Genomic DNA, 27,266 nt, shown 5'->3' on the forward strand with positions numbered 1-27,266 from the left:
TGCCTGAAAAGACTGAAAATATAAAATAAAAGCAAAAAACTTTTTTTCAATGTAACGGTGAACATTATGCACCAGAATTCATATATCCAAAACAGTGTTTTTCCCAGTATAAACCGGTTTATGTGGTTCCTTCTCTCTTCTTCTTCTAGTTATTCAAATCTACACTTACCTGGAGCTATTTCAACAGAACTGGAATCTTGATTTGAAAATATAAAATTTATCTCATTAGACAGTTTGGACTTTTTTTTACACTATAGGCAGTCATTCTGAGGTTCCATATTAATTTCCCCAGTGGTTGGGTAATTGGTTGAAATTATTTCTCCTTAAAATATAAGCATAAACCCACCATTTTCTTCTTCTAATTAAAATGTGAGCAATTTACTTTTTCCTAATTTATTCTCTCTGAAAAAAAATAAAAGTTACCATCTGATAAAACATTAATTTACCTCATTGTTGTATTCCTCCCAGACTTTTTAATCAAAAAGTGACTTGCTCTGTAACAAGTCAGCAGATGGAGGAAAATAAATCCTTAGAGAAATTTTTTTCAAGATAGTCTGGGGCAAGAAAATCTCAAGAGGAAAGATGGACTTGCCGATTTATACGTGCAAATTCTGTGTTTATTAACTTACACTCACTGCAAGGGTCCTCAGTGCTTTAACAGGATGAGAGTCAAACCTGTAGGCAGTGTAATGAAATGTCCAGCTATGTTGTGGCTGCCTAAGAGTATAATAATACCAACAGGTTGTAACAGTGCATGTTTTAATTCATTAAATTATGTATCACCTCTTCTACATGAAATCATTGTTTTCTTGACATTCTTTACTGAATCAGACGGGATTTTTTTAAACTTTTTTTTACAAACAAAGGCTAGAATTTAATACACTTTCTTCTGTGCTGTAAGAGTGTAAACCAAGGCAGTTTCTGTGGACTACAAAGTAAGCTTCAATCTAATTTCTTGTGGAAATTTTGCTATGCCATGCAGTCACAATAATTATAATGAAATGAAGTATTTTGATCTGACCTCCAGCATATATTCAAATGTGAGATGGCATATTTTACTGAAATTTAGCCATTATGTGCTACTTCTTGTAATAAACAGAAAATCAGCTTTATGTTGAAGCCAAAAGGATTTTTTCATTAGTCTCCAGAAGGCATCTGTTTCAATTGCTTTTTTCCCAGTCTCTGGAAATAATTATTCTAATTGGGATTCATTGTGAAAGGAAAATAAAAACACTTTTGCATAAGAATTAGAATTTAAGTCTTTGGATAATATTAATTTGCAGAGGATAAACAGAGGTTGAATGTTAGTGAGGAAAATGTCCCAAGCACTTCACAATGATGAGGTGAAAGACTCTACTTGAACCATGGTTAAGAATCTATTTGACAGCAGGTTAAACAGCTGTCAAAGCTGGTCTAACTAAGCAACAACCTATATCAGAAAACAGAAATCAGTTTATTTCTGTCCCCATGCACCTAGAATTTTCACTATCAGACTAATAAATTTCTACTTGCACTTGACATTAAGGAGATTCAAGTAATTTAGGAGATTCTGGGAAGAAGAGGAAAGAGGTCTTTACAATTTCTCTGGCCCATGACAATCCAGTAAAGCACTAAATCTTTTGCTTCACTTTAAACACAGTGAGTCTAATTGATTCCCATGCTAGATATACACCAAAGTGTTTTGCTGTATTGACACTCAGTTCCATAAGAGCTGATTAAATATTTAGATAAGGGTTCTCAAGTATATAGCAAGTGAGAAAATATATTTACCTTTAGCAAAAGTAGCTATTTAGCATACCTAAATATGTACACATATAAGTACTGCAGTGTTGTTCACAATACAGTGCAATATTGTGTACAAACACCTGAGCTCACTCTTTTACAGAGGCTCAGTTCAGGTTTGTTGACAGACAAATAGGAAACCTGTGGAGGAACACTGGCGTGTCATGTGTAACATCCAGACATTTTCTACTATCTAAACTGCACTGCTGAATTTAGAAATGTTCCTATGCTTCAGCAACTGTTTGGCAATAAACAACTCTCCTGTGGTTCTACTTATCACTTGAACAGCTAATTCAGAGAAGTGTAAAGAATGAGATATGGCAGAGGTTTAAGCAAGCACGTGTTTCCCTTATTATTAATATGTTAATAGTTAAGTCATGGAGATGCCCTCATGAGGAAGGCTATGTAAAGTTACATCAACATATTCTTCTATATTTACCAACATCTCTGATTAGTAAAAGTATATGACAGAACCAAAGATAATTACTAACCAGCAATTTATGATATGAGCTGTTACCACTAAGCAATCACATCCTGAATTTGATAAAAATCTGATCCTGGGAAAGAACTGGGTTGTTTTATCATTATTATTATTCACAGAAAACTGACTTTCCAAAGAGGTTTGAGGAACATATGATATTCTTCAAAGGAGAAAAATAATTAAAAATAAAAAATTCTTTAAAAAACCTTTAGAATTAAAGTTATCAAGTAGCTAACTTTCCTGGGCTTTTCTTTTTTTTTCCTTTTTTTTCTCCCCCAAGAAGATATACTTATTATGCTACTCCAGGATGGAAAGGTTCCAAAAGGAAATAAATTTTACCTATTCATCCTGATTATTGACACATTTCAATAAAAATACTCTTAAAATCTAGGTTGCACTTTAGATCAATAAAATTTTAACAGACTTCTTAAATAATCAGCTTTTTAATTAAACAGACATTAAAAAAAAGCTTTTTTGGCTTATTTTTGATTGTGTCAACCTAATTTCATTTAAGCAGCTCAAATCAAGGTATGATTAGCTGTTCAAAGCATAATTATTTACACTAAAATAAATGTTGTTGCTTAGTAGAGCAGCCTTTGACATCAATAATGATAACAGAAGAGGCAAATTCCATTGAGACAGCTCTAGCTCTGCTGTCTTTGTGGTATTAGAGAAAAAAACCAGCCCAAAGTGTACAGCTCAATGCTTAGTATGTATTTCAAGGTCACTCATTCAAATCCAAATGAGAAAAAGTTACTATTTTTGAAAGCTGATATATCATATAGAGTAAGTCTTAATGTGGTGACTAGTAGCAAGTGTTCCAGTGGGAACATGCATCATGTCAGCTAGCAATTTGATTAGCAGTAAAGGAAAAACATCACAAGAATAAATGGAAGTGGAGAATACACTAGTGTTTTTATGCATCCTACTCAGGGAAACGATATCATAAATTCTAAGAATTTGGAAAAATCAGCTATAAATATGTTAACAGTAAAGTTATTGAAACTACTTATATGAATTTTAAGTTGGAACCAAAGCATCAATCATCTCTACTAACTTCAGTGGAAGCTGTGAGAGCATTTACCAGGACAGGGATTTGCCTTACAAGTCTAATAGAGACAAACATCCAGTGGAGAAAAATAAACCATGAACACTTCCCTGCTTCCCAAAAGATCCTATATCTAATACAGAGATAAAAAATCCCTGATTCATTAAAATGAACTTAAACTGGTGGATTGGAGGTGGGAAAATGGTGGGGACTAAAAAAAAACAACAACAAATCCAGAAATAGCGAGCTGTTAAAGAACTGGGAAAGGAGAAAGATAGCCCAAGAAAGAAAAGGTTTACAAAAGTATTCAGGGAATATTCATCAGAAAGGAGGGACCAAAAGCTTGAATTTAATAGAGGACAATACAAGAAGATTTGATATCACAATTATAAGCTATTTATTCATTCAGAAGACAGTGCTGAATTTATCAAGCAGAAACACTGAACTAGTAATATTAAATTCTTATGTAAAGACAATTATAATTGAGAAAACACTACAAATAGATTTTTAAAGACAACTTGCCTGAAAACCGAGGAGTTTTTCACTAGGCTTAATATGCCTCTGAAATTCACATTCCACTGGTTGTATTACTTTGATGCCATCTTCATAAAAAACATAAAACATGTTCCCAATTCCCAGACCTTAGGGACAAAAAGACATTGAAATGTATGAAATTAAATAAGGGCAGAAAAGAAAATTCTTGTCTTGAACTAAAAACCTAATCACAGAATGAGATCAGTTTGTTAATGTGTATAATAGTAATACAGCTAAACCTATGAGATCTTTTGTTGTAAAACTGAAACAAAACTGTTACCTTATTTAGAATTTTATGTAGTTTTTTTCCATTGGCAAGACAGTGTGATTATGAATAAAGATCTAGAAATACACAGTTTGACAGCTGCAGCAATAAAAGTGATCTTGTGAAATCATCTACACTGAAATAAAATTAATATAAATTCTCTATGCATACTTTTTAAAATTATTTTTTTCTCAAGGATGGAGGACTTAACATAATTTCTGTATAACATTGAAGGAGAAGACCTGAGTCTTTTTTACTTGATATTTCCATCAGAAAAGGAAATAGTCTCTATTTTATTTTATTAGAAAGATAGAGTTGGGCAGATATTGATTCCAATGCTGGAGGGCCATAGGTTTTTACAGAAACAGTCAATCCTTCTTCCACAATGTTGCTGAAAGACATGATGCTAAGTTTTGTGCAGAAGGTGGGAACCAGATCTGCAGCATGAAGTCTCACAATATCTGTGATTATGGTCATGACCAAAGAAAAGGACAGTCTCACTAGTTTTCTGTGTGCCAACTAAGACAACAGTTGTTGATTTGCTATGTGGATGCTGCAATGGATGATCAGTTCATATTCATACAATTCTTTGAAGAAAATCACAGTACTCATAAAATCATAACTATAACCATTCTAACAACTAAACTGTTGGCTACAATGGTGAACATGTGCATCCATCCTGGGCACAGGACCTAAGCTTTCACTTCACATAACAATATTTGGTATAGGAACACAGAGGAGTCAAACCCATGAAAAAGAAATTTGAATCTGAAATTCTACTTACCCTAAATTCTAGGGAAAACCAATGTTAATAGAGAGAAAACAGGTCTTAATACAAAATAAAATAATACAAAAATCAAGAGGGGATAGGGGGAATGAATGTTTTTGTATGTATGTACATATGCATTTATGTACACATTTCCAATCCCTGTTAGGAACCACATAGCTAACATGGTTCTTTAAAGGTTGTAGTATGTAGATGGTTGTCAGGCTATGCCCAGAACAAACACAGTCAATTATCTTTGAGAAATCTTGGGGAATCATTTCCCACTTCTGGCTAAATTTTCCCAGAAAGAGAGGCAGTCTCCAAGCAGGGTTTTCCTCACTTTATATTGAATCTATCTATTAAAAGGCTAGCAAAAATTGGGAGAGAAATTTGTCTATGCTGCATTAGGTGTAACATGGAAGCAGGTTTAGGTTCATGGAAAACTCCCCAGTCATGTCTATGCAGAGCACAGGGTGTACTCAGGGCAATATGCCCACTCTGGCCAGTGGGCACTTTTGTGCCTTGTGTGCAGATAAACCACACAGCCTGTATGAGACAGCATGTTCAGGTCTCTCTTTAGAGAATGCCTGACATTGTATCATGCAAGAACAGCTGAAATTTGCAGATAAGCCGGACTGATGTTAGGCTGCCTGTACCAATGAACACAGTGTGGAGATCTATAGCTGAGCAACTGGCATATTGTACCCTGGGGATGAATATGTGAACATGGCTGGGCACAAAACAGGGTTTTCCCTTCTCCATCCTCTCATTGGCTGAAGTATATTATAGTTATTAGCAGGATAAGCAATACCAGAATGTGAGGAAGTAGCTAAGATGACAGCCCCAGGTGACTCAGACATTTGGTAATCAGGCTCCTAAAACCTCCACCTCAGGTGTCAATACTCCAAAGTAATATTCCCAATGTACAGGTATTATTTATGACTAATAAACAGGCCAAAGTTTTAAGGCTTTATTCCCAAAGTCTGGATAATAATGTTCTCCAAACTGTTCTACAAAAACAGTGAAGGATATACAGTATGAAATATCCTTCCTTCAATTTCAATACCAAGTTTAGGAAGTCAGTTCATATAACAAGCCTTTACCTCTGGATCCAATTAGTTAATTCCCCTTTCCAACTTATTATGACCCAAAACTCTTCATTTGAGTGAGTGGCTACAGATTCCTGTACAATTATGTAGTCTGCGTAAATACCTAATCCCCTCAGCAAGCCACTTTTCCAGAACTACAGGAGCTATTCCTTTGATGACTTAATTTTGCAACTCTCCTACCACTAAATACAATCCTGTACATTTTTAGTGCAGTGCCAGAAGCAGTAGATAAATAGATTTGCTTTATTTAGACTAAATTTATACTTAAAACTGGCTAACATCATTTTTTTAATGGTGGTGGTTGCAGTTCTTTTGCATTTATATGAATAGAACTGTATTTATTTACATATTACATTATTATTGGAACACACATGTACCTTCAAAATCCTTTCAGATTTTCTGATGCAAGTGGTTATGACAAAGATTTTGGGAACTTGATACAGAAACATCTCTAGGCACTAAGGCCTGTGTATGGTTTCATGATCTTGATTGTCCTACTAATCACCCATCCCTCCCTTCCAATGTGTCAATACTTTCATAACAGGAAATGGCAGAGTATGGATGGCCCAGAGAAGTTGGTGGTGATGGTTATTGGCATCTTCAGGGTATTTCTCTCTTGTAAAATATTTCCAATGCTGTAGTTAGCAACAGTATTTATTGGAAACACAACGATTGGCCTGCATTTCTATGCAGAAAGACTGGGAATATCTGAACTAGGAAACACAAGATCCTGTACTATAAATTGCTTCTTGATTAGTTTCAAATTAGTAGCAGAGAAATTTGAATATCTTTACAAGAACTCTGGTAAGCTATTATTTTTAACTGGTATTTTTTGTCACAGAAGTTAAATTTTCCTAGGTTTATTCTAATGACTGAAAGAAACAAATTGATTTGAAAAGACAATAAATTAAAAAATCAAGGGGATACTAATCATGTTTTCAGTTTTGAGATAAACTATACTTAATACTTTCCCAACAAGAGATGAGAACAGCATACTTTTGAGAATTTGGTACAAACTTGTTGCATATCAGTTTAATCATTAACAGTGTAATTGTATGAAACTAAACACATCATTTGTACTCTGCAAGGCCAATAGAGCAGGAGGATCACAGCTGAGATCCACTGCAATCCCAGAAATTACTGCTTGTACCAGCTGAGCAACTGGTAAAACAGGAATAAAAAATAAAACTAGTTCATATTTATAAATACACTGGGAATGCCAAAGGCTACTACATGCAGGCAAATAGAATGTCAGATTTTTAAATATTTAAGTTAATTAAAACCAAATTTTTAAAAAGTATACAGAAATACCATTTGTAGCATAAATTCACAGCAAAACCTGATTCACTTGCTATCTTGTATTATCAATCTTCCAATGGAAATAATTGAAATAATTTCTTACTACTGAAATATTTTAATTCCTAAATTGCAACATCAGATGAAGAACAGGCTACTTAGAGCAACAGAATGGGAACAGAATGACAACTCTTAGATTATGTTTTTTTTCTGGAATATAAGGAAAATTTTTGAGATCATGTTATATATATGAAAATTAATACCTATCTTTTGCTTTTAAAAATATATTTGATTTTTATGTCATAACATTTTTATATTATAAAGACACCTGATTGTGTCTTTATTTATGTTTATCCTTCAGTTCATCACAAACATCCATTCTCTGCCCCAACATTTATTTTCAAATCTTTCCTGAGTATAAGAATAAAATGCTTGGCTTAATTAAGCAACAACAGGTATATTAATTGTAAACTGTTAAAGATTATAATTTTGTCAAATAAGAGAGATTCATACAAGAAAATAAATCTCAACAGCATATAGGCTGACTGGTTAGAAGTTTTACCATGACAACAATCAAAAGTTAAAGGTCTGCATTTTAAATCTGAGCTTCTTGTCGTGTATCTTTAAACAATTGTCTGAAAAATGTGAACAGCTTATTTCCTTCTCTCTCCCAAAAAGGAAAAGCAGTTAACAAAAGTATGAGCATTTATAGGATTCATTTCCACTTTAATTTTTTTAAAGTCAAATTCCTCAGTGTTGCAAGGGGGTAGGTAATTATTGTAACTGCAGAGTACAGACAAGCATAGGCACACACACACAAGAAACAACAGATGAGCATTTCATCACTCTACAGAAAATATGAACAAAAGTAATCTCCATTAGTACCTTGCTCTCGCCATAATATGTTTGCAACTGCAGCATGTAAGAGAAAGAAAGAACAGAAAATGCAAGTGAACAAGGGAAAACAAGAAATGATACATCAATTCTGAAATAATTATAATGCTTTAGTCTCTGATTCACTAAAATACTCCTACAGGTAAACCACTGGAAACAGTAAATTAACAGCAGTTCTCCATGTCATGTGACCAAATTTTGGTTAGCCACAGTAGTCCCTGGGGACAGGTAAACCCCATCACTCCCCCTGCACCCCTCCAAGGTTACTCCAGTAGCCATTATCAACAGTGTGGCTTATCATCCATTACAAAAAGCATGGGCACTTTCATGCACATAAATGATATACATATTAATAACAGGTGAGGCAATTTTCATTATTTCCTTTAAACCCTGGAATTTGAAGAGATTGATTTCAGAAGATAATTATGAGAGAGATATACAAAATTAAAATATACACAAGATGTTTTTCTGTATGGCAGTGGCTCAACCATGCTACCAAAATTGTCATGCTGTATAATGTTCACCATTCTCTTTGGAAGACCAAGAATGGAATTATTAGATAGCATGTTAAGCAATTAAAATTTTATATTGATTTTTCCTCAGAAAACATAAATTTTATTTGGACATCTTGTTTACAATTGGATTTTAGACCTTTGAGATCAAAGAAATTATATTATCCTAATATTGCTCTTTCTGTCTGGGGAGGAAAAAAAAGAAAACAAATATAGTCTTGCAAATTTTTAGTATTTAGAACTCAGCATGCAACAGAGTCAAATTTTTAAAACACCATCACTGAAAACCAACACATATTGCAAAGTAATGAACTTAAGAAATTTAAAAAATCCCAAACAAAGGAAAGGAATACAACATAGAAAACACGTATGTCACACACACACATAATGAAATTGGGAGGTTCATTGAAACCCAGTGCTACAAAAGCTAAATACATTAGTATCCTTTAAAAAAAAAAGTTTGGAAAAAGCAATGAAAGACATATTATTAAAAATTATATTGGCACACAGAAGTTCCTCATCTGCTGTCAGCTGAAGGTTGAGAATGAAAACAGGAACAATCACTCTAGAAAGGGGCTGGATACTAAGCTTTCCCACAACATTTGTGCTTCAACAGACAGGAAAGGGAAAAAACAGCCCTGGGATATGATGCAGGACTTTGGGTCTAGTAGTGCAGCCAGTTTTGGATTCACCCTCTTCTCTGTGCATCTGGCCTGAACTTCATGGTTTTGTCTTTGAGGGTACCCGAAAGATTTCTAAGGACTTGCTAAACAACATCTCCTACATCACCCTGCCAGTCACCACACTGCAGAAGGCTGTCAGGATGACCAAGATATTTTTCCTCTGTAAATCCATGATGATTGTTGCTAAACACCTTTCAGTTCTGGGAATGGTTTCCAGGGTGAAATGCTCCATCCCTATTCCAGAAATCAACATGAGGCAGACCAAGACCTATCATGTCTTGGATTCTCCCTCTTGCCCTCGAAAAGCAGCGCTGGCTTTCTCACAGTAGGCAGGAACCTCCCTGATCACCATCATCCTTCACAGATTGTCAAGAGTCACTTCACAATGCCATGGGCCAGTTTTTCCAGTTGGGTTCATCCTATCCAGGCCCTTTCACCTGTGAAAGTTCACTTCATTTAAATGCTCTCAATCAGACCCTATACACCACCGAAAAAGAAAGCTTCCTTGCCAGAGGATGGCTCCTTCTCAAACCTTCCCACTGGTGTCATGTTCCTAGGAACAGTTTTGCCAGGAAACAGAGATGTGAAGAAACCTTCAGTACAACTTGTCCCCTTCCAGATCCTTTGCCACCAGGTCCCCATCCCCCTCAGCAGGTCCACATTCGTGCTCAACCTTCTTTTTCATGCTGATGTCTCAGTAGAAGCCCATCTTTTGTCATTCACCAGACTCAGCTGCAAATGGGTTCTGAACTTTAAAAATTATCCCTACATGCCTAGACAGTGTCTCCAGATGCAGATCACAATTCTGTGTTTGCCTATGTTATCTTACACAGTCTTTCTTATGAAATACAGCAAATTCATTTCCCCAGGGCAATCTGGAGGATTCCCTTTAAAATTACTTTTCTCCTCACATTGTGAGGAAATAACCATGTAATACATAACACTGAGGTCCCATAAATTTAACCATAATGTTCTACAGTTTATCAGTGTTTTTCTAGGGGTGACATAGGAGAGAAAATAAAAAAGTAATTACAATTACACAAGTGTGGGGAACTGTACAGGATCAAACAAAATGATTTAAGATGCTAAGTACAGAACACACTAATTTGTGTTAATGCAAAATGATATGTATGCTTCTGGGCTTTGTTCAAGAAAAAGGGCAGGATAATAAAAGTTCTTTAAAAGCCTCACATATTAATTTTAAAATTAGCAAATCAGCTAGAAGAAAATTGAGATATAATTTAAGAATGCAATATAATATTATAAACAACAGCCACAATATCACCTAACAGATCAAGAAACCTCACTTATTTTTTTAATCAGACCTATAACTTCTTTTCAGGAAAGATGTCAAGTGTCAAGATAATGAGGTCAATGCTGGAACAAGTACAGCATGTATAGATATAAAGTATGCTAAGGAACATATTGTTTGCCTCCCTTTTTGGTTAAGCAAAAATTAATATTTTTCAGCCACACTTTATACTAAGTTCTCAACCATTTGTAAACTTCACTATGAAAGCATACAGAATTATTGATAGATCTCAGCAACATGTTCTGGTTTCAAGACAGAGTACCATCTTCTCTTTTGCCATGATTCAACAGAGTTATTAAATAGTTCTAGGAGATGTACTGGGAGCCTTGCAGAAGACATTGTATTCCAAAAGTTTGTGACTTGAGCAGGCTATGTCTTCCCTACCTTGTGACAGGGAAGCCTGCATGTCACATGGGTGGGTACCTGCTGCAAGGGTAGGTGCTGGAATGCCCATAAAACCCTGTGCTGCACACTCATGGGCCTTATGACAAATTGCAACTTGCCAGAAGATATATGGCTTTCTTTTTTACACCAGATGAAACCACCACAGCATGGGAGGGAGCAGGAACCTCTCCAAGGACAGGATCTGTGCAGCTCACTGTGGGAAAATCCACCCAAAATTAATCCCATGCTGCACAAATAAATCCGTAATGCCCAGCATGTGAAGGGTTGCAAGTTTTAGTCACTACCTATATTCATCTTTTTATTATATCTTATTAAAGCAGCTATTTTATTACATCATTTGTTGTTGGGCCTTTTATATTGCCATCAAAAAGAAGTCTGCATTGTTCCTCCTTCCCCCTTGTCCGCCAGTGCAAGACACGGGAGAATCCAAGTTTTCCTGAAATAGCTTTTCTTTCTTTTTCTTTTTAAGCCCACTTGTAGCTCCATAAAAATGACTTTTCATTGTCCTTCCACAGCTATTCTATGGTTTTCTGTACAGCCCCAGCCTTTGCTTAGGAGCAGCTAATCTAACATCTGAATGCTTGTTCTTCATCTTTGTTATACACTGTGCTGGTTGAATGGTAATAGGTTGCACATATTTCACTAAACTTTCCTCAGTAATTCATGAAATTCTGCAGCAGACTAATAGCAGTGTAAATTCTTATCCACTTTGGATGAAAAAACAACTGCAAAAATCCATGGTATTTCTAGTACCAAATGAATGACGGTACTGCAATATCACTTTGCAAATAAATTCTGTGTCCTTCTCTTTCCTATTGCATTGGTAATAAATTTCATTGCATTTACTTTTCTGTCTCAATAGACAATTTCAAAGATTTCAACTGTCAACTAGTGTTATTCCTCCCTACTTTTCTTTTCTTGAAACATTCAATGCATTTTGGAAATAAGGTGTGCGTGTGTAGACAAAATTTACATTGAGTTTGAAGACTAAATGTAACTTTTCTATTTCCTTTTGGCATTATTAGATGCTCAAATTTTCAGTAATCAGCATGCAATACTATATATCTAGACATAAACAAAATGGATATCAATTAAAAGATAGGAAGCCACTGTCCCTTTTCATTGCCTTCACTTCCATGATGGCAAGAGGTCACAAGTAGATGAAATACAAAATAGGACAATGAGGAAAATGCAATAAAGTCATATGAAAAAATGGGTAGTTCAACACAATTTTTCAGAATTGTGTTATCATAATCCTCTGTACTTTCAATTGCATTAATAGAGTAATTTTAAAATGTTTAAAGGGATGTTGTCTCCTTACTTCACTCATTGCCATCACCATTGTCAACTGTTTGGATTAACCCCAACCACAGTATAAAGACAGTGTATATGTTACTTACTCTTTTTTCTCACATCTCTAATGTATTAAAACCTGCCCTTATGTTACAGGGTAAATCTATAACATAATTACTATATTTTTGCTGAACGACATAAATTTTTAATTATCATTTTTATATTAGAAATAATTGCATTAAAAGTGAAGATGAGGTTGACATGAATTATATTTTTGCTGTGATTCCACAATCACATATCTACTTTTAATTTCATTATTTTTCTACAAGAAATTACAATTGGTTTTGTTTATATACAAATGCAAATATATAAAACCTAATTTATTTGTGAAGCCGACACTTTTTTTAAAGTTATCTACTGCTTGCTTCAAGTATCTAAAAAGAATTGTCATTAGAAATTCTATCCGAATTCCAGTCCGTTCTTATGTAATATGCACTTCAATTTCATTTTAGATTAATACAATAACAAAGATCTGTTTTTTATATTAGACTATTATCAGTTAAAAGTCAACAGTTGACACTTTAATTTTGTTCAAATATGAAAATGTTACCTTATTTTTCTACATTTTGTATAACTCCTTATAATGAATCATGCATAAGTCCTTTCCCATAGCACATTAACTCAATCCAGTGTACACTAGCTGGAAGAAAAAATGGTTCATGAGCTGAATTACTTGGAAGTTTGAAATAAAGTCTTTGCCCACAATGCTGTCAACAAGTATAAACTTGTTTAGCTCTGCCATAAAATAAAATGCCAGCATAAATTATCTCTGAGAAAATTAGGTAAATAGGTACCATTCAGTATCAGATATGACAGGAAGATTCTATTAAAATTGCATAAAGCCTTTCAGAGAGAATTTAGGCCATAAATCACAGTCAAAAGGCTTTTAGTCTTGCTCTCAGTTCTAGGCAGTGGAGATGTCTTGTTGCTTATGATGGCCATAAACCTGTCAAGTTAGTACCATTCAGATCACATAATCTTTTCAAGTGATAAAACTATGGCATTACCTAAAAAAGGCACAGTTAGAAGTAGAGCTACTTAATGGCATGGAACAGTTATATTATTTTTTTTTAATTTAGTCCTAAGATACAGTGCCCGAGAGATACAAAAAGAGAACTTTAGTTCTGCTTTTTGTGACTAAGTAAAAGAAACCATAGGATAAATTACTTTGACGTATATGATATGTCATAGTGGGTGAATTCAGTAACAAAAGAGCCTGTGGTTGACAACTAAAATAAAAATAAAAGCTACCAAATATTAAAAGTTCATCAAGAACTTCCAAATTGGTCTTGGCAATGTCCTAATAGTTTTAGTTGATAACTCTTTATCATGACAGCTGTCTCCCAAGGTGCATACATAAGTCACAAAAAAAATTTAGAGAAACACCTAAGAAGTCATATTAATCAATCACAAACTGAACTACACTTTGTAACACAATTTTTTAGAAATACTTAGGAAAAGTTAAAGTACTAAAAAAAAAAACCAAACCCACAAACCCACAGAACTATTTCACTTCAAAGGGAACAGCATGAGTTTCTATGATCTATGGCTCTAGTATAGTAGAATTAATCTAAATTGAAACAGAAAAGAAACTAAAGCACAAAGTACCTGTCAAAGTTAGCCAGAAACAACCAAAAAAAATTGGATTTTTAAAGTTACTTTACTTCAAAATATTTTACTAGTAGCTAAGACAAAAAAAAAGTACTTGAAAATTACTCTTGAGAATATTCACTTGTCTTTGGTGATGACTATTTTTTATTTTCCTGTTTTCTACACTACCAGATTTTCTTCTTTAGGAAAAAAACAACCTATATTCAGTGAAATCTGATATTCCATATGTGTATCAAGTTACAGTGATATATTCTACTCTATTATTTATATTAAGTATTCCATTATTAAGACTTCCTAGCCATCTTTTTTCTAAGTCAACAAAATAGTTTATTTGGTATATTTAGCTACGTATTATATTCCATGGTCTAGTAATGTTACTTTCATTAAAAATTAAAATTTGGACCAATTCCATTGGTCCTACTACTATTTCAATGGAATCTCACAAAAAAAATAAATTCCATAGATGGAAGTTATAATTTTTTCCTCCTCTCTTTAAAATTATTATCCTACCATGTATCAACAAAAAATGCTGTAACATGTTTCCCACTCCACCTTTCTCATAAATATATTGTCAAGATACACTGCCAAATTATCTTTGTCCTATACTTAAATTTTTCAGCTTCCAAACAGGTTTTCACCAACAGTGAGATGATGACTTTGGTTTGCCAAATGGCTTCTAGGAGTTGGGCTGATCCAGTCTGTGTTTGTGGATATCATATGTTGTCATCAACAGAGATCTACAGTGGAGCTGTCCATTCGTGTGCTCATGCTTTAAATGATGCTAAATCCAGTAGTATGGAGAAGAAAATTATCTATTAATAAAAGATTTGCGAGTCTCTTAATATGTACCAGCATGTACTGCAAACTAGAAAATGAAAAGCCATCTTTTATCAGTTGCTGCACAGATGCTGGGCGCTAGAATATAGAACCTGTTTACAAAAAGAGAGAAATAGGAGTCCTAAAGAAAATAAGGAGGCTTAGTTATGATGAAATCCTATTTTTCTGCCAGCAGAAGAGGTTCCAGCTGTCTGACATTCCTTTATACCATTGCAGCAGCAAAAACCCTGGAAAACATCATAGATTGCTGCTAAAGGTGGAAGAAAAGCATTGTCACATCAGAGCTATTCAAGGTTTAAATTGTACTGCTGCTGCTTTTTTTTTAAAAACAGCAGCAAAAATGAACTAGTTTGGATTTTTTAATGTTCTGTTGACAATATTCTTCTATAAATATTTTTGTCTTGCATTTGTACAGGAGCAGGATAATAACTGAAACCAGAGCCTGATTGAATACCTTCTACTCTACAAAGGACAAAAAAGGAGGGTAAATGATGTGTAGTCAAGACAAATATTTAAAAAAAACAGGTCCAAATGCAATGTATAGAATACTTGCTAAAAGTTTCAGCTGGTCTGGTGCTATTTCTTTCGAATACATTTCAGAATCATCAATACATCATAAATTTTAAGAGTGCCATAAAGTAGCACTGTATCTGCTCCTAGTAGTTGCCCCACTTCCTGAAACTTAATAACTCAAGTAGCTGTAGGCTAGTTAGACTGGGTTATATGATCCAGACAAAAGAACAGACAACACTTGCATATAATTAAATTCAGTAAGAAATCAAAAACCTATAAAATTATAAGTCAGCTAATATGTTCTAACAGAGACCAGGTCTTCACAGACAAAGCTGATAATTTTTTTAATGTAAATAAGAGTTTGATAATGTAAAAATTCACACAGTTGTAACCCATAATTTTGCTAAACATCTGATTTGTTAAGACAGAATACTCCGATTAAATATGAGTTATTTAATAAAGGTAAAATACATGTTAATAGAATTAGAAACTGCCAAAATATTTAATCTGAAAATGCAGTTAAACCATTAGTAAAAGGTGAAGGAGAAAGTTCTGGAGCATGACCAGAGCAACAGGTAGTGAATCGTGTCTTAACCACTTTCATCAGTGATCTGTAAACAAATACAAAATCATTTCCTAACAAGTCTGTGAATTACCTGTAAGGATAAACAACAGCTTTAACAAACTGTTTGAATGACTGTGTCTAGTTCATCTGTAAAATAAATTAAATATTGTTTTATCCAAATTGAAATGTAGATGTCTGGGAAAATAAAGAACAGACTATGCCTAACTGAGACAGGTGAGAAGGAATAGGATTTGGAAAGTGAGGTCGGATAACATATAAGAGGTAAACATATAAACAAACTTCCACTGCTGGTATTAGTGGAAAATAGTGACAAAGGATTGATGGATGTGGAAGAAAAGATTACCAGATATATATATTTCTCTTTCCAGAACATTAAAAAACCAAATAATACATTTTCTTGTGCAAAGAGCAGTACTCATTTGAAAAAAAAAAACAAACTGTACTAAAACAATTAGAATTCTCAAGACAAAAAGACTGAGTACTATGGTAACTGTCTTATTATGAGAAACATATATTTTGTGTGTGAGAGAATTTGCAATCAATATTCATATATTCATAGGACAAAAATTCTTAAGAGGTCAATTTATTGGAGGGGGAAAAAAAAGAGAGAGACTCAAAGGAGGCAACTGAAGGAAAAACTGACTTCAAAATGGAAACTAAGCATTAGTCTGTAATAGCGAAATTGATTAATGAATAAAGCAAAACACCAAGAGAAATGAGGGTTTTTTTGACTCTCTGCATGGCTGACTCAGGTATATGCATTTCTGTAAGGACACACTTCAGGCAAACAAAGCATTAGCTCTGTATTCAGGCAGAACAGAATACAATTTAATGTCTTGTGAAATGTAGAAGAATAGAGTTAGATAAAATGGTTCCATCATGCTTAAATCTATGAATCCATGCAATACCAGTTCTGAAAAATAAAAATACATTGGAATGAAAATAAAACCAGATTTTGGACTGCTATTTGTATTTACAAATGTGATTACACCAAAGAGTCCTTCCAACACAGCTGAGCTGTCTCAGGTATTATTAGAGGATCATGACAGTAGGGGAGACTCTTGTGTCTTCAATGAGATTTAGACCAGGTCATTAATCCCCAGAATGTTTTTACCAGTCACCACAGGGGTTATTCAGCTATCAACCAGACCAGCTATCTCATTCTCAATGGCTGTAACTGCAGGCTTGAGGGAAAATAGAATTCACAGCAAAGAGAGAATTCGCAGTCTCTAGAGAATCGAAACAGCACAGTTCTCACATTCAGAAGTATTTCAGATGCTACTGCTATTATCAACATCAGAGGAATTAAACCAAATCTGATAATAGAGACCAGTAGAAATCTATCACCAGTACTTGTAAGAGACATTTATATAGGTAATATAAACTAAAACTTTCCATTATGGCTTCACAAATCTAGCAAAAAGGATCCCTGGGGCATAGTTAAATAAATAAATAAATAAAATTTCAGCTACAGAATGAGTTAATTGGTAAAAGGCATGGTTAAAGTTAAAGTATTTAAAAATAATTTCATTTCTCTCACCTAAGACAATGCTAAAATGAAAGCATGTTTTCAGAAGTCTTATTTTTAGCGCACATTGAAAAAGGCTGATGTGCTAAGAGGAGGTCAAACTATCCTTGAGACTATCACACACTATCCAAAATTTTACCTATGTGAGACAGAGCAATGCTTCCCTGTTCAGTGCTGGCATTTACTGAACAGATCTGGATGACAAAGCATTTTCAGAGTATTTTCCATTCACCTCCATCTAGATTACCATCCTGATGATGAACCATTATCATCTAAGTATATTGACTTCTCTTGGTAAGTGGACTTCAAATTTCTGAAACTGGAAACTTCAAAATAAACAAGTTCCTAGCACCCTTAATTCATACTTCACATTGTGTATTTTTTTTTTTCTACTAGGATCACATTTCCCACAGTTCAGTATAGCTTTGCCTTCATTTCTTTCCTCTTTATAATACAGACATATGTGTTACATGCATCTGTAATAATCCTATGAATGATGCAAACCTAGCAATCTGATAGCGCTTTCAGACAGGCAAGTGAGGTAAAGGTTTGCTTATTATTTAGCAATCTACTTTTCCATGATGACACAGATTTTTATTTAGTCCAAGGTAGCAGAAAATATAGTATTATCTCTTAGGAGCTGTTTAAATTACCAGTTTACAGAGAAGTTAACTAGCCATGCCCTTTCTGTCACAGATACTATTTTTTTCTCAAAGCACTGAACAGAGTTTTTAATAAATTTGGGATGCATGGAAAGCAAGATTCCACACAAAAATAATAAAATTTAGCTTTTTTGTGTGAAGTTACATTAAACCCCAAAGCTTTCTAATGCACACAAACAATGGGTCAGATAAGTACAAAAGTGAACATTTACTTTGACTATTACACTTTCTAGGAAATAAAATATATGCACTGGTAATGGAATAATGTTCTGCATTTCTTATGTGGCTTTTGAAATTACTGTCATGCTCAAGGCAGTGCAATTGTAATTTATATTTTAGAACTCAACTGTAAAGTTCTCACTAAACTCTCAATAGAAAATCAATTCAATGTTCAGAAATGCTTTTATTTTGCTTTGATTTTTATCTTATATGACATTACAAAGGAGAAAATCCCATACTAACTGACAAGCTAGTGAGAATCTGATCTTATTTTATTCAAAACAATATCCTAAGATTTCCAAAAGGGAGCCCTCTAATAAGGAACCCAAAAAAATAAATTAAAAAGTATGTCTGCTTTATTCTCTTAAAGGAGGATAAAAGCAAAATATTTTATAAAAATGTCATAAATGACAGAAATAGTTTATATCAGATCATACAGAATCACATTTACATTCACCAGAGACTGTCTTTAGAATGTAACTTGTGACCTAATCAATAGGCTTGAAATAGAAGTAGTTGTATCATTGTGCCTAATATGTGTGGGTGGGGTAAAAAAAAAAGCCAACAATCCTATCCAAGTGGTTCTAGCTGTGTGATTTTATTCCTTAATAATTTAATGTATGAAGAAGAGTTTTGGAGGAAATATAAAAACAAGCAGAAAAGAGTTAAAAATGAGGCCCTTCCAGTTCTAATAGCAGCTCTCCAATGCTAGCAACTCCTCCCTGCAAAGAAATTTCTTTTAAAAACAGCAGCAGCTTTTTAAACTACATCTATAAAAATGTGTACCTACTGTAATTTGTTCATGCAGTTGTGACAATGATTTTGAGAGTGAGTGCTCTTTTTACTAGTACATACCTTATTCTTCTTGCATGTACCAAAATGGGATTCTGAACAAATTGAAGTTTAACATGTAAATACCTTCTCCACCTAAATTTGAATGTTGTATGATTATACATCTTTGGGGTTTATGAGTATTTACACGTGGATCAATTATTGGGAAACCACGTTCAAATGCCAAGGAACATAATGGTAAAAGTCTTCCCTTCAACATATGACATAGAACTTTCAGAGTAAATTATTTTTATAGAAAGGAAAATATCTTTTGGATGAATTGTCTGAGAAATGACTTGGTTTATATTCTGTCTTCCTTCATTTACATCTTTCATGACACCAATGGTCATTCTAACTCACTGCTAGTAGTTATTAAAGCATTTGTTACAAGCTGTGTTCACTGTATGGCATGTGATTTTACAAATCCTGCTAAGGTAGCCGATCTAAAATTATTAGATCATATTATAATTCCTGAAAAGAGAGTTCTGCGTTGTTGTGGATATCCATACATATTGACAGCAGATCAGGTGTTCAGAACTGAACTGACTTAACTAAACTTTAATTAACTAACTTAACTAAAACACTTGCAAACTGGCTAGTTGGCTACAATTAATTTGTTGTTAAGGCCAAACAAGCTTTAACCAAACATATACCAACTAGAGTTCGTCAGGGTCTTGAAATCTGGCAACATTCACAATATTTTTCACACAATGCAAGAGGCAAATGGAAGTGGCCAAGCTACTTCACATTACCAGATTATCAGAAACTCTGCATGATCAAACAACTTATTTATCCTCGGGTGTCTTCCCAAAAATGTCTGAGCAGTAATTTTCATGACACTTAAAAAAAATCCATGTTAAGGCTTTTGAAAAATTACAGTAATAATTAGTCTTAATTAAAGCAGCTAAGTAAAGATATCAACACTTAGATTATAAAATTTTTCTGCATGGAAGATTTCCTCTGAAATATTTGAAGCATAGTAAACCTATATGTAACTGAACTCAATGTCCTGTGGTTTGTGAGTGTCAGGCAGACTTGCAGTACTACTAATTCTGCCACTGGTATCCTGCTGAGTACTTGACACTGCTGAATATGCTTTTAAATAAACAGGAATGTCTTAAGTTAATGCAATCACACTCACTAGTAAGATAACTATCATTTTACTGGATGTATTTCTAATAAGTATGTAGTATTCATTAAAATAAGAGATTCAAAAGAAAAATAACAAACAGACCAAACCAACCGATCAAACCAAACAAAAAATGGGTGAAATATAAACTCAGCAATGGATTTTTCTAAGCAAAGCAAGGTAAGAGGAAAAAAATATTGTTAGACAAATAATAGGAAAACAGGGTTTATAAATCCCACTACCAGTTAGCAGAGGATGAAGAATACTGCTTGTTAGTAGTGATATTGATTTTTTTGGCACATTCAACTCCCAAAATAGAAGTTAATGTGTTCATTGTTCCTCCTCATTCCAGGCACAAGGCAGCATGGGCAGGCTGGAACTGCTCTGGACCTACGAGGCACTTCAGCAGGTGAGATCAAGCCATATGATTACTGTCACATCATGAGGCTGGTTTTGACTCTTGGTATATGTCAAGAACAGACAGGAAGGAAGACTTTTCCTCCCCTTCCTCATCAACCACTGGAAAACACACTAATAGTTGCCATATACAGACATCCCTTTCCTTTTTTCCCTTCACATTCCCTTTGTATGCAACACATCTCTCAAAAGGAAACTATGAAAAATTTACCAGCAATGCAAAAAATATGTTGGTTCACACAATGAATCAGAGATTTCCTTTTACTTCTAAATGTACTGCAGATTGTGCACTCTGTCTTCAGTGACTCCTGGATACCATTAATTGAACTTTATTTTTTTAAATCAGCTGTCTGCACAAACTCAATTTATTTAACGTTTCATAGCTTTAATACTGACTAAATGTATTTTTATACTTCTCACAATACTTACGAGTCTTTCGAGCAGAATCTTCCACAAAGAGAGAAGAAATATCCTCATCCACCCCTGCTTCATTCTTTGCAATGCAAGTGTATGCTCCCGTATCTTCATAGCGCACATTGCTAATGTGAACCTCGCTACCATTTGCTGAAAGGAGAGGAAAAAATCAACATGCAGACACGCTAGTGCTTTCAGATTATAAATTCAGAAGGGTTTCTCTGCTTACACTAATTAAACCATTTTCATTCCTGAGTTCATAACTTGGAGGCATGCCAAATTAGTCCAAAGGTATTCAACTGGCTAGTGAATTACATGCACTGTTTCATCTCACAGTTATTCACAGTGCCTCAGTTGATTTTGTACTTCAGAGACAAATATCAATCTGAGGTTTTATATATATTTAAATTACTATGATTTTTTTTTAAAGTCAGGTAAATATTAGGTTTTTATTATGTTGCATTTGGTTACAAGACACCATCATTTCCTTTACACGAAATAACCCAAGCAATATAACAGGCCAAAGATCCAATGAATAAATAAAAATTTGAATTTTTTGTTCCTAACCAGAGGCAGCTAGTTAGTTTTGGTTTTGTGTGACTGCAGTGTAAGAACAGAAAAACAGGTGCATTGAAATTTTTCACCTACATCAGTGTAGAAGCTTATGGAAATCTCAGGAATTTTATGTCAGATTGCGTAGGAATGTCAACAAATGATCCAGGTTTCACAGGCAAAGGTCTTTTAAATAATGTGATGTGAATAATTGTGTGAACAATGACTCATTGAATTTTAAGTATAGTATACTTGTTCAGTTGTAGGAGCTATATAAAAACCAAGCTATGTGGGTATTCCAAAGTATGGACTAAAAGGGGCATTGTGTAGCACCCTTCTAGCTTGAAGCAAGTGCACAGATAGTATTGACTCAGAAAAATCTCTGGGAAAATGTAATGAGATTTTCAAAATTTTATTTCAAATAATTCCATGCTAGAAAATTGAATTAAATGTATTTTGCTTACAGAAGGATACATTTAATTTATTTGTCATAAATATATGGAACAGACAGAAAGCTGAAAAAAAATTCCTCAAATCCCTACAGGAGAAATTAAGAGAATGTTGCAATGTAAGAGAAGTTCATCACTTTCTACTCATAGTGGAAAGTGTTTCTGCAAGGCAATTGTTAACAAATATCCAGGAGAGTTGTACCTGAAAGAACAGAGGACTATGACACCTGCAGGGGAAGTAACACTTCAGAGAAGCATTGCCCTGTCTGTCCCACTGCTTCTTAGAGTGCAGGCTCTGTGCTGTCCTATCTTAACTACACATCCTGGTTTTGTTGATGAGTGAGAGAAAGTTTTGAAGGGAACAAAAGCAGCAGGAGGTTTTTTTTCTTCTACAGATATCAAAAATTACCAGAAAAACTGAAGCATGGAGATTTTATGCTGAACATGTCTGCTGATTTTGCTGAGCCCTGAAGATTAATAGAAATGAACTGGTGCTAAAGGTAAGACTTTCCTTTAGTTCCCACTGAGGGTTTTTTGGTTTGATTTTTTTTGGGGGGTTTTTTTTTGCGGTTTTTGGGGTTTGAAAGGTTTGGGTATTTTGAGAGGAGAGGTAGGGCTTGTGTGTGTGTATGCAATCAATGACTTTGCCCTCCCACAGAGGTCTGCTGATACTCTTGAGCAAACAGCACATCTATTTCAGGTATTTCTCCTCCAGCCCTTTCTACTATCAGGTCCCTAAATCTCACAAAATTCTTATCAGTTCTGAGTGGGACCAGGTTTTGCACGGCCTGCTCCACTGAGATACTGCACATTTTCAAATAGAGAAGAGCATACTGGAATTTACTGGTAATCCTGCCAGTAATAAAGTCATTCTTCTAACAAAGAAAAAGCAGAAAGACATGTCTTGGGAAGTAAGTAGAAGAAATCACATCTTTTGAAATGTTTTAGCTTAGACTTCAAGCCTTTGTTAAAACACATGGAAGAAGGACAGTTAGTATGGAAATGATGCATGGATAAAACATTAGCAAGAAGTAGAAAACAATAAATACACCTCTTTACCTTGAAGAGTGAGCTGTTTGGACAGCTTTGGAGTGATATCAATTCCATTTTTCAGCCAACCAAGTTGTGGGTTGGGAATACCTTCAGCGTGGCACCGAAGGCTAGCTGTCACACCTGGCTCCCTTGCCTGGCTCTCTGGATACACTCGGATAACTGGTGGAACTGAATACAGAAAACAATTATAATTTAGTGGAGAACATTATTTTCATTTTAAGAAAAATAACTATAAGCAATTCAGAAGACCCCTGCAGCTATATATAACTACATACAGACGTGGTATTCATCAGATATTCAGCGACATTCAATGCAGAATTCTGTCTCAGAAAATTTATGAAGCAGAAAAAATATTCTGTGAGAAAAACCTCTTTTCACTGTGATATCAAAGAAAAAAAGCCTCACTTCTTCAATAGTTGGTGGTTGTGTAATAGGATTTTTTTTCCTTTGATTTCTTTACAAAATATGACTAACGTGCAATTAGCGAGTCATGATATGTTGTAAAGAGATTTTAATTGCCCTGTTTCACCAATCTTAACATTTCATCTCCACCTTTCCCCTCTTTCCAAAACACCTAGTAACAATCACTTCTACATGCAGAAAACCTGTTCAGGTTTATAATTCTTTATACCTTTTCAGACAGAATCTTCTGTACCCATGATACCACTTTCCTTCTTTACCATGTGGACACATCTCTAGCTTATGCTCAACCTGATTTCCCTCTGAAGTCCTTTCCTGCCAGGATGCTTTCCACTAGGTGGCCTTCAGGATATACTGGTGCACCAGGGTTGTTCCTCCCCGGCTGCAGGACTCTAGCACTTCTCTTTGAACTTCCTAAATTCCTGCTGGCTCATTTCTCCATCCTGTCAAACAAATAGCAGCAAGACCCTGTAGTCTATCAGCCACTCCTCCAAGTTTGGGGCCATCTACAAAACTGTTGAAGGTAGAACTCTGCCCCATTATTCAGATCATTAATTAAGATGTTTAACAAGACATGCATCCTTCTGGACAAAATGTCCACACAGCTGGATAACTGTGTTACGTGATGGGTGAACAACCAGCTCACGGGTCAGGGACAGAGAGTTACAGTGAATGGGGTAACATCTGGCTGGGATCCAGTCATTAACAGGGTTTCACAGGGCTCAATCCTCAGTCCACTTCTCTTTAACACCTTCATTAAAGACTTGGACAAAGCACAGGACTTGAAGGAATACTAAGTAACTTTGCTGACAACACCAAATTGGGAGAAGCTGTTTGGTCCCTCAAGGACAAAGAGGTCCTGCAGAGAGACCTCAACTAATTAGAGAGATGGTAAATCACCAACTGTATGAAGTTTAACAAAGGAAAATGCCAGATTCTCCACCTGGCACAGGGCAACCTGGTTGGTTGTACAAACTGGGGAATGAGGTGCTGGAGAGAAGTGCTGCAAAAAGGGACCAGGGGGTCCTGGTTGATGGCAAGTTGAGCATGAGTCAGCAGTGCCCTGGAGGGCAAACCTGGGGAGTCCTGGGGGGCATCAGGCACAGCATGGCCAGCTGGGCAAGGGATAGGATTGTCCTGCTCTGCTCTGCTCTGGGGTGGCCTCACCTCAAGTTCTGTGTGCAGTTTTGGGCACCATAACATACAAATGACATTGAGCTGTTTGAGAATGTCCAAAGCAGGGCCACAAGGATGGTGAAAGGTTTTGAGGTGAAGCCATATGAGGAGTGGCTGAGGACACTTGGTCTGTTCAGCCTGCAGGAGATTGAGGGGAGACCTCACTGCAGTAACATCGTCCTCGTGAAGGGAAGAGGGGCAGGCACTGATCTCTTTGTGGTGACCAGCAACAGAACGTGAGTGAGGGGCATGAAACTCTGTCAGGGAAGGTTTCAGCTGGATTTCAGGAAAAAGTTATTCACCCAGAGGGTGGTTGTGCACTGGAACAGGCTCCCAGGTAAGTGGCCACAACACCAGCCTGACTGAGTTCATTAAGTGTTTGGACAATGCTCTTAGGCTCATGGTGTGACTCTTGGGCTGTCCTGTGTAGGGCCAGGAGTTGGACTCAAATGATTCTGATGGGTCCCTTCCAACTCAGCACATTCTGTGATCCTATGTATAAGACCAGTCTAATGAGTTTCTTTATTAACAAAATATAAGAATTGTTAACGTCACTTTTCCAAGGTTTGAAAACTTGCTGCAGTAAATGGTTACCAATTAAAAATCTTCTACATACACCAGCAGTGTCAGAGAGAAGACATATGACATCACAGTGGACATATTCCTATTGGTAATCAATGGTTAAGCAAGATTTCAAAATCCTGCTATGTAGATCTTTTAGATGAATAATTATTTATCTTATCTTTAACTTTTTATAGAGACAACTTGCTTGATGTTGTTTCTAACAATAAAAAAATATTAACTGTAATACGACTAAGGAAGTGTATTTCCTATTCGCCAAAGTTTGGTTTAATGCAGCTCCTAAAAGTGTGGAATATTTAGGCTGTCACAAAACACAGCTGGATAGAGGGTGAAGTATCAGTTGATAATGAAAGAAGATAACAAGATCAAAAATTAACTGTGTCTATTTTGGCATGAGATTAAATATTTTCAAATCCTATTCAACTATTTACAAGAGATGTCTCAGCATGATGTCCCATTAGATCATAGAAATGCCTTACATTTCTACGTTTCAAGAAATGCACAAACCTACCTCATCTCAGATAAGATGCAAAAGTCAGTAGGTTCCAGGGATATTTCAAACCCAGTTAGAGAGGACAGTCTTTTCTACATAACCCCAAAATGCAAATTGCAAAAATGTAATAAAATAGCATGGGAGAAGGTCAAAAATTAGATACTATGGCTTTTAGTTTCTTAGACTACCAGCTGAGAGGAAGAGCACACAAATATCAGAGATTTAAGGTTTCTATTGATTTTCTGAAAAGAACTTTTCTTTCATGGAAGTGGATCTTAATTTTTCATCTCAAGACTGACATTCCCACTCCTATTTCCCCTCTATTTCTTCCCTCTTCTGTCTCCTCTTGCATAGCACTGTGTGCTCCATACTGAGACATTGCCTTCCCCACTGTGTTCTTCAGAATGGGCCCTGCTTGACTGCACAGGCAGTGGTTTGAATATTTTTTGGCAGCTCAGCTCCCAGTCTTGCTCTGCCACACTTCCTAAAGTCCAATTTTCATGTCTGCCTGTTCAGCATTTCTTGACACAAGGTCCTTGAGGCAGCCCACCTCATGTTGTAGATTTCCCACTGCAGCAAAGCCAAATGGCTTTTTCTTCCACCTTGTCTCTGGAAAAGCAAGGACCTCCACTTCCTTAGAGACTGGACTGCCATCACTGAACACTCTCAAGCATCTCAGCAACAGAAACAACTTTTAGGACCAATAGCAAGGCACTGCAATTAGTCGTGTTCTGACTATATATGCTGGGATACTTCTAGTCTCCTTTTGTGCCAGTGAAATATTCTAATTGCATATAAAACCTTATGGGTATTTAATTACCTCACCTTGACAGACTTCTACTGAGCACATGCGAAAAGAATTTTTTTTAACGATTCAATTTCAAAGAATTTTCACTGACAGGAAACAGGGATGTATTAGTTTTATTTGGGCAAAAGGCATGCAATATTTGTGATGCAATATTATTGCTAAAAAAAGTTTTAGAAAATAATATAACTGAAATCCAATTCTTCCTAAATCAACAAATAAAATCTTACCCTGCATGACGATAAATTAACTACTTAAGGCTTGTTAGGAGTTGTGAAAGGGAGGAGAGGACCTGCTCAGGTGAAAATATGTCCGAGTTTTCTTTTACCATCCTTTATTTCTATAGTAGATCCTGTTCCCTTTAGCACTGTTTTTCCAAGAACTGAGGTTCTTGCATGACAGTGGGCTTTATTTTTTGCCATGTCTTTCCTCTATTTGCTGCCATTTTCCTCTTTCCTCACCAACTCTGTGTCTGAGAGGTTTATACAACTAGAAATGTTTTTCAACCCTTGTTTTGCATTATAATATTTATTTCACATTACCCTGAAG

General features: G+C 35.3%; 1 protein-coding gene across 1 annotated transcript in view; it reads right to left on the reverse strand.

Moving 5' to 3' along the window:
• Positions 1 to 27,266, reverse strand: part of FSTL5 (follistatin like 5) — a 269,724-nt gene that overhangs the window by 37,190 nt on the left and 205,268 nt on the right. The window contains exons 9-11 of the mRNA XM_059844470.1: positions 23,248 to 23,409; positions 21,203 to 21,337; positions 3,834 to 3,952 (exon numbers count right to left, since the gene is read on the reverse strand). Of these exons, the coding sequence (XP_059700453.1) occupies positions 3,834 to 3,952; positions 21,203 to 21,337; positions 23,248 to 23,409 (416 nt within the window). The remainder of the gene's footprint in view (positions 1 to 3,833; positions 3,953 to 21,202; positions 21,338 to 23,247; positions 23,410 to 27,266) is intronic.

This window comes from Haemorhous mexicanus, chromosome 4 (assembly GCF_027477595.1).
Source record: "Haemorhous mexicanus isolate bHaeMex1 chromosome 4, bHaeMex1.pri, whole genome shotgun sequence".
Taxonomy (NCBI): Eukaryota; Metazoa; Chordata; class Aves; order Passeriformes; family Fringillidae; genus Haemorhous; species Haemorhous mexicanus.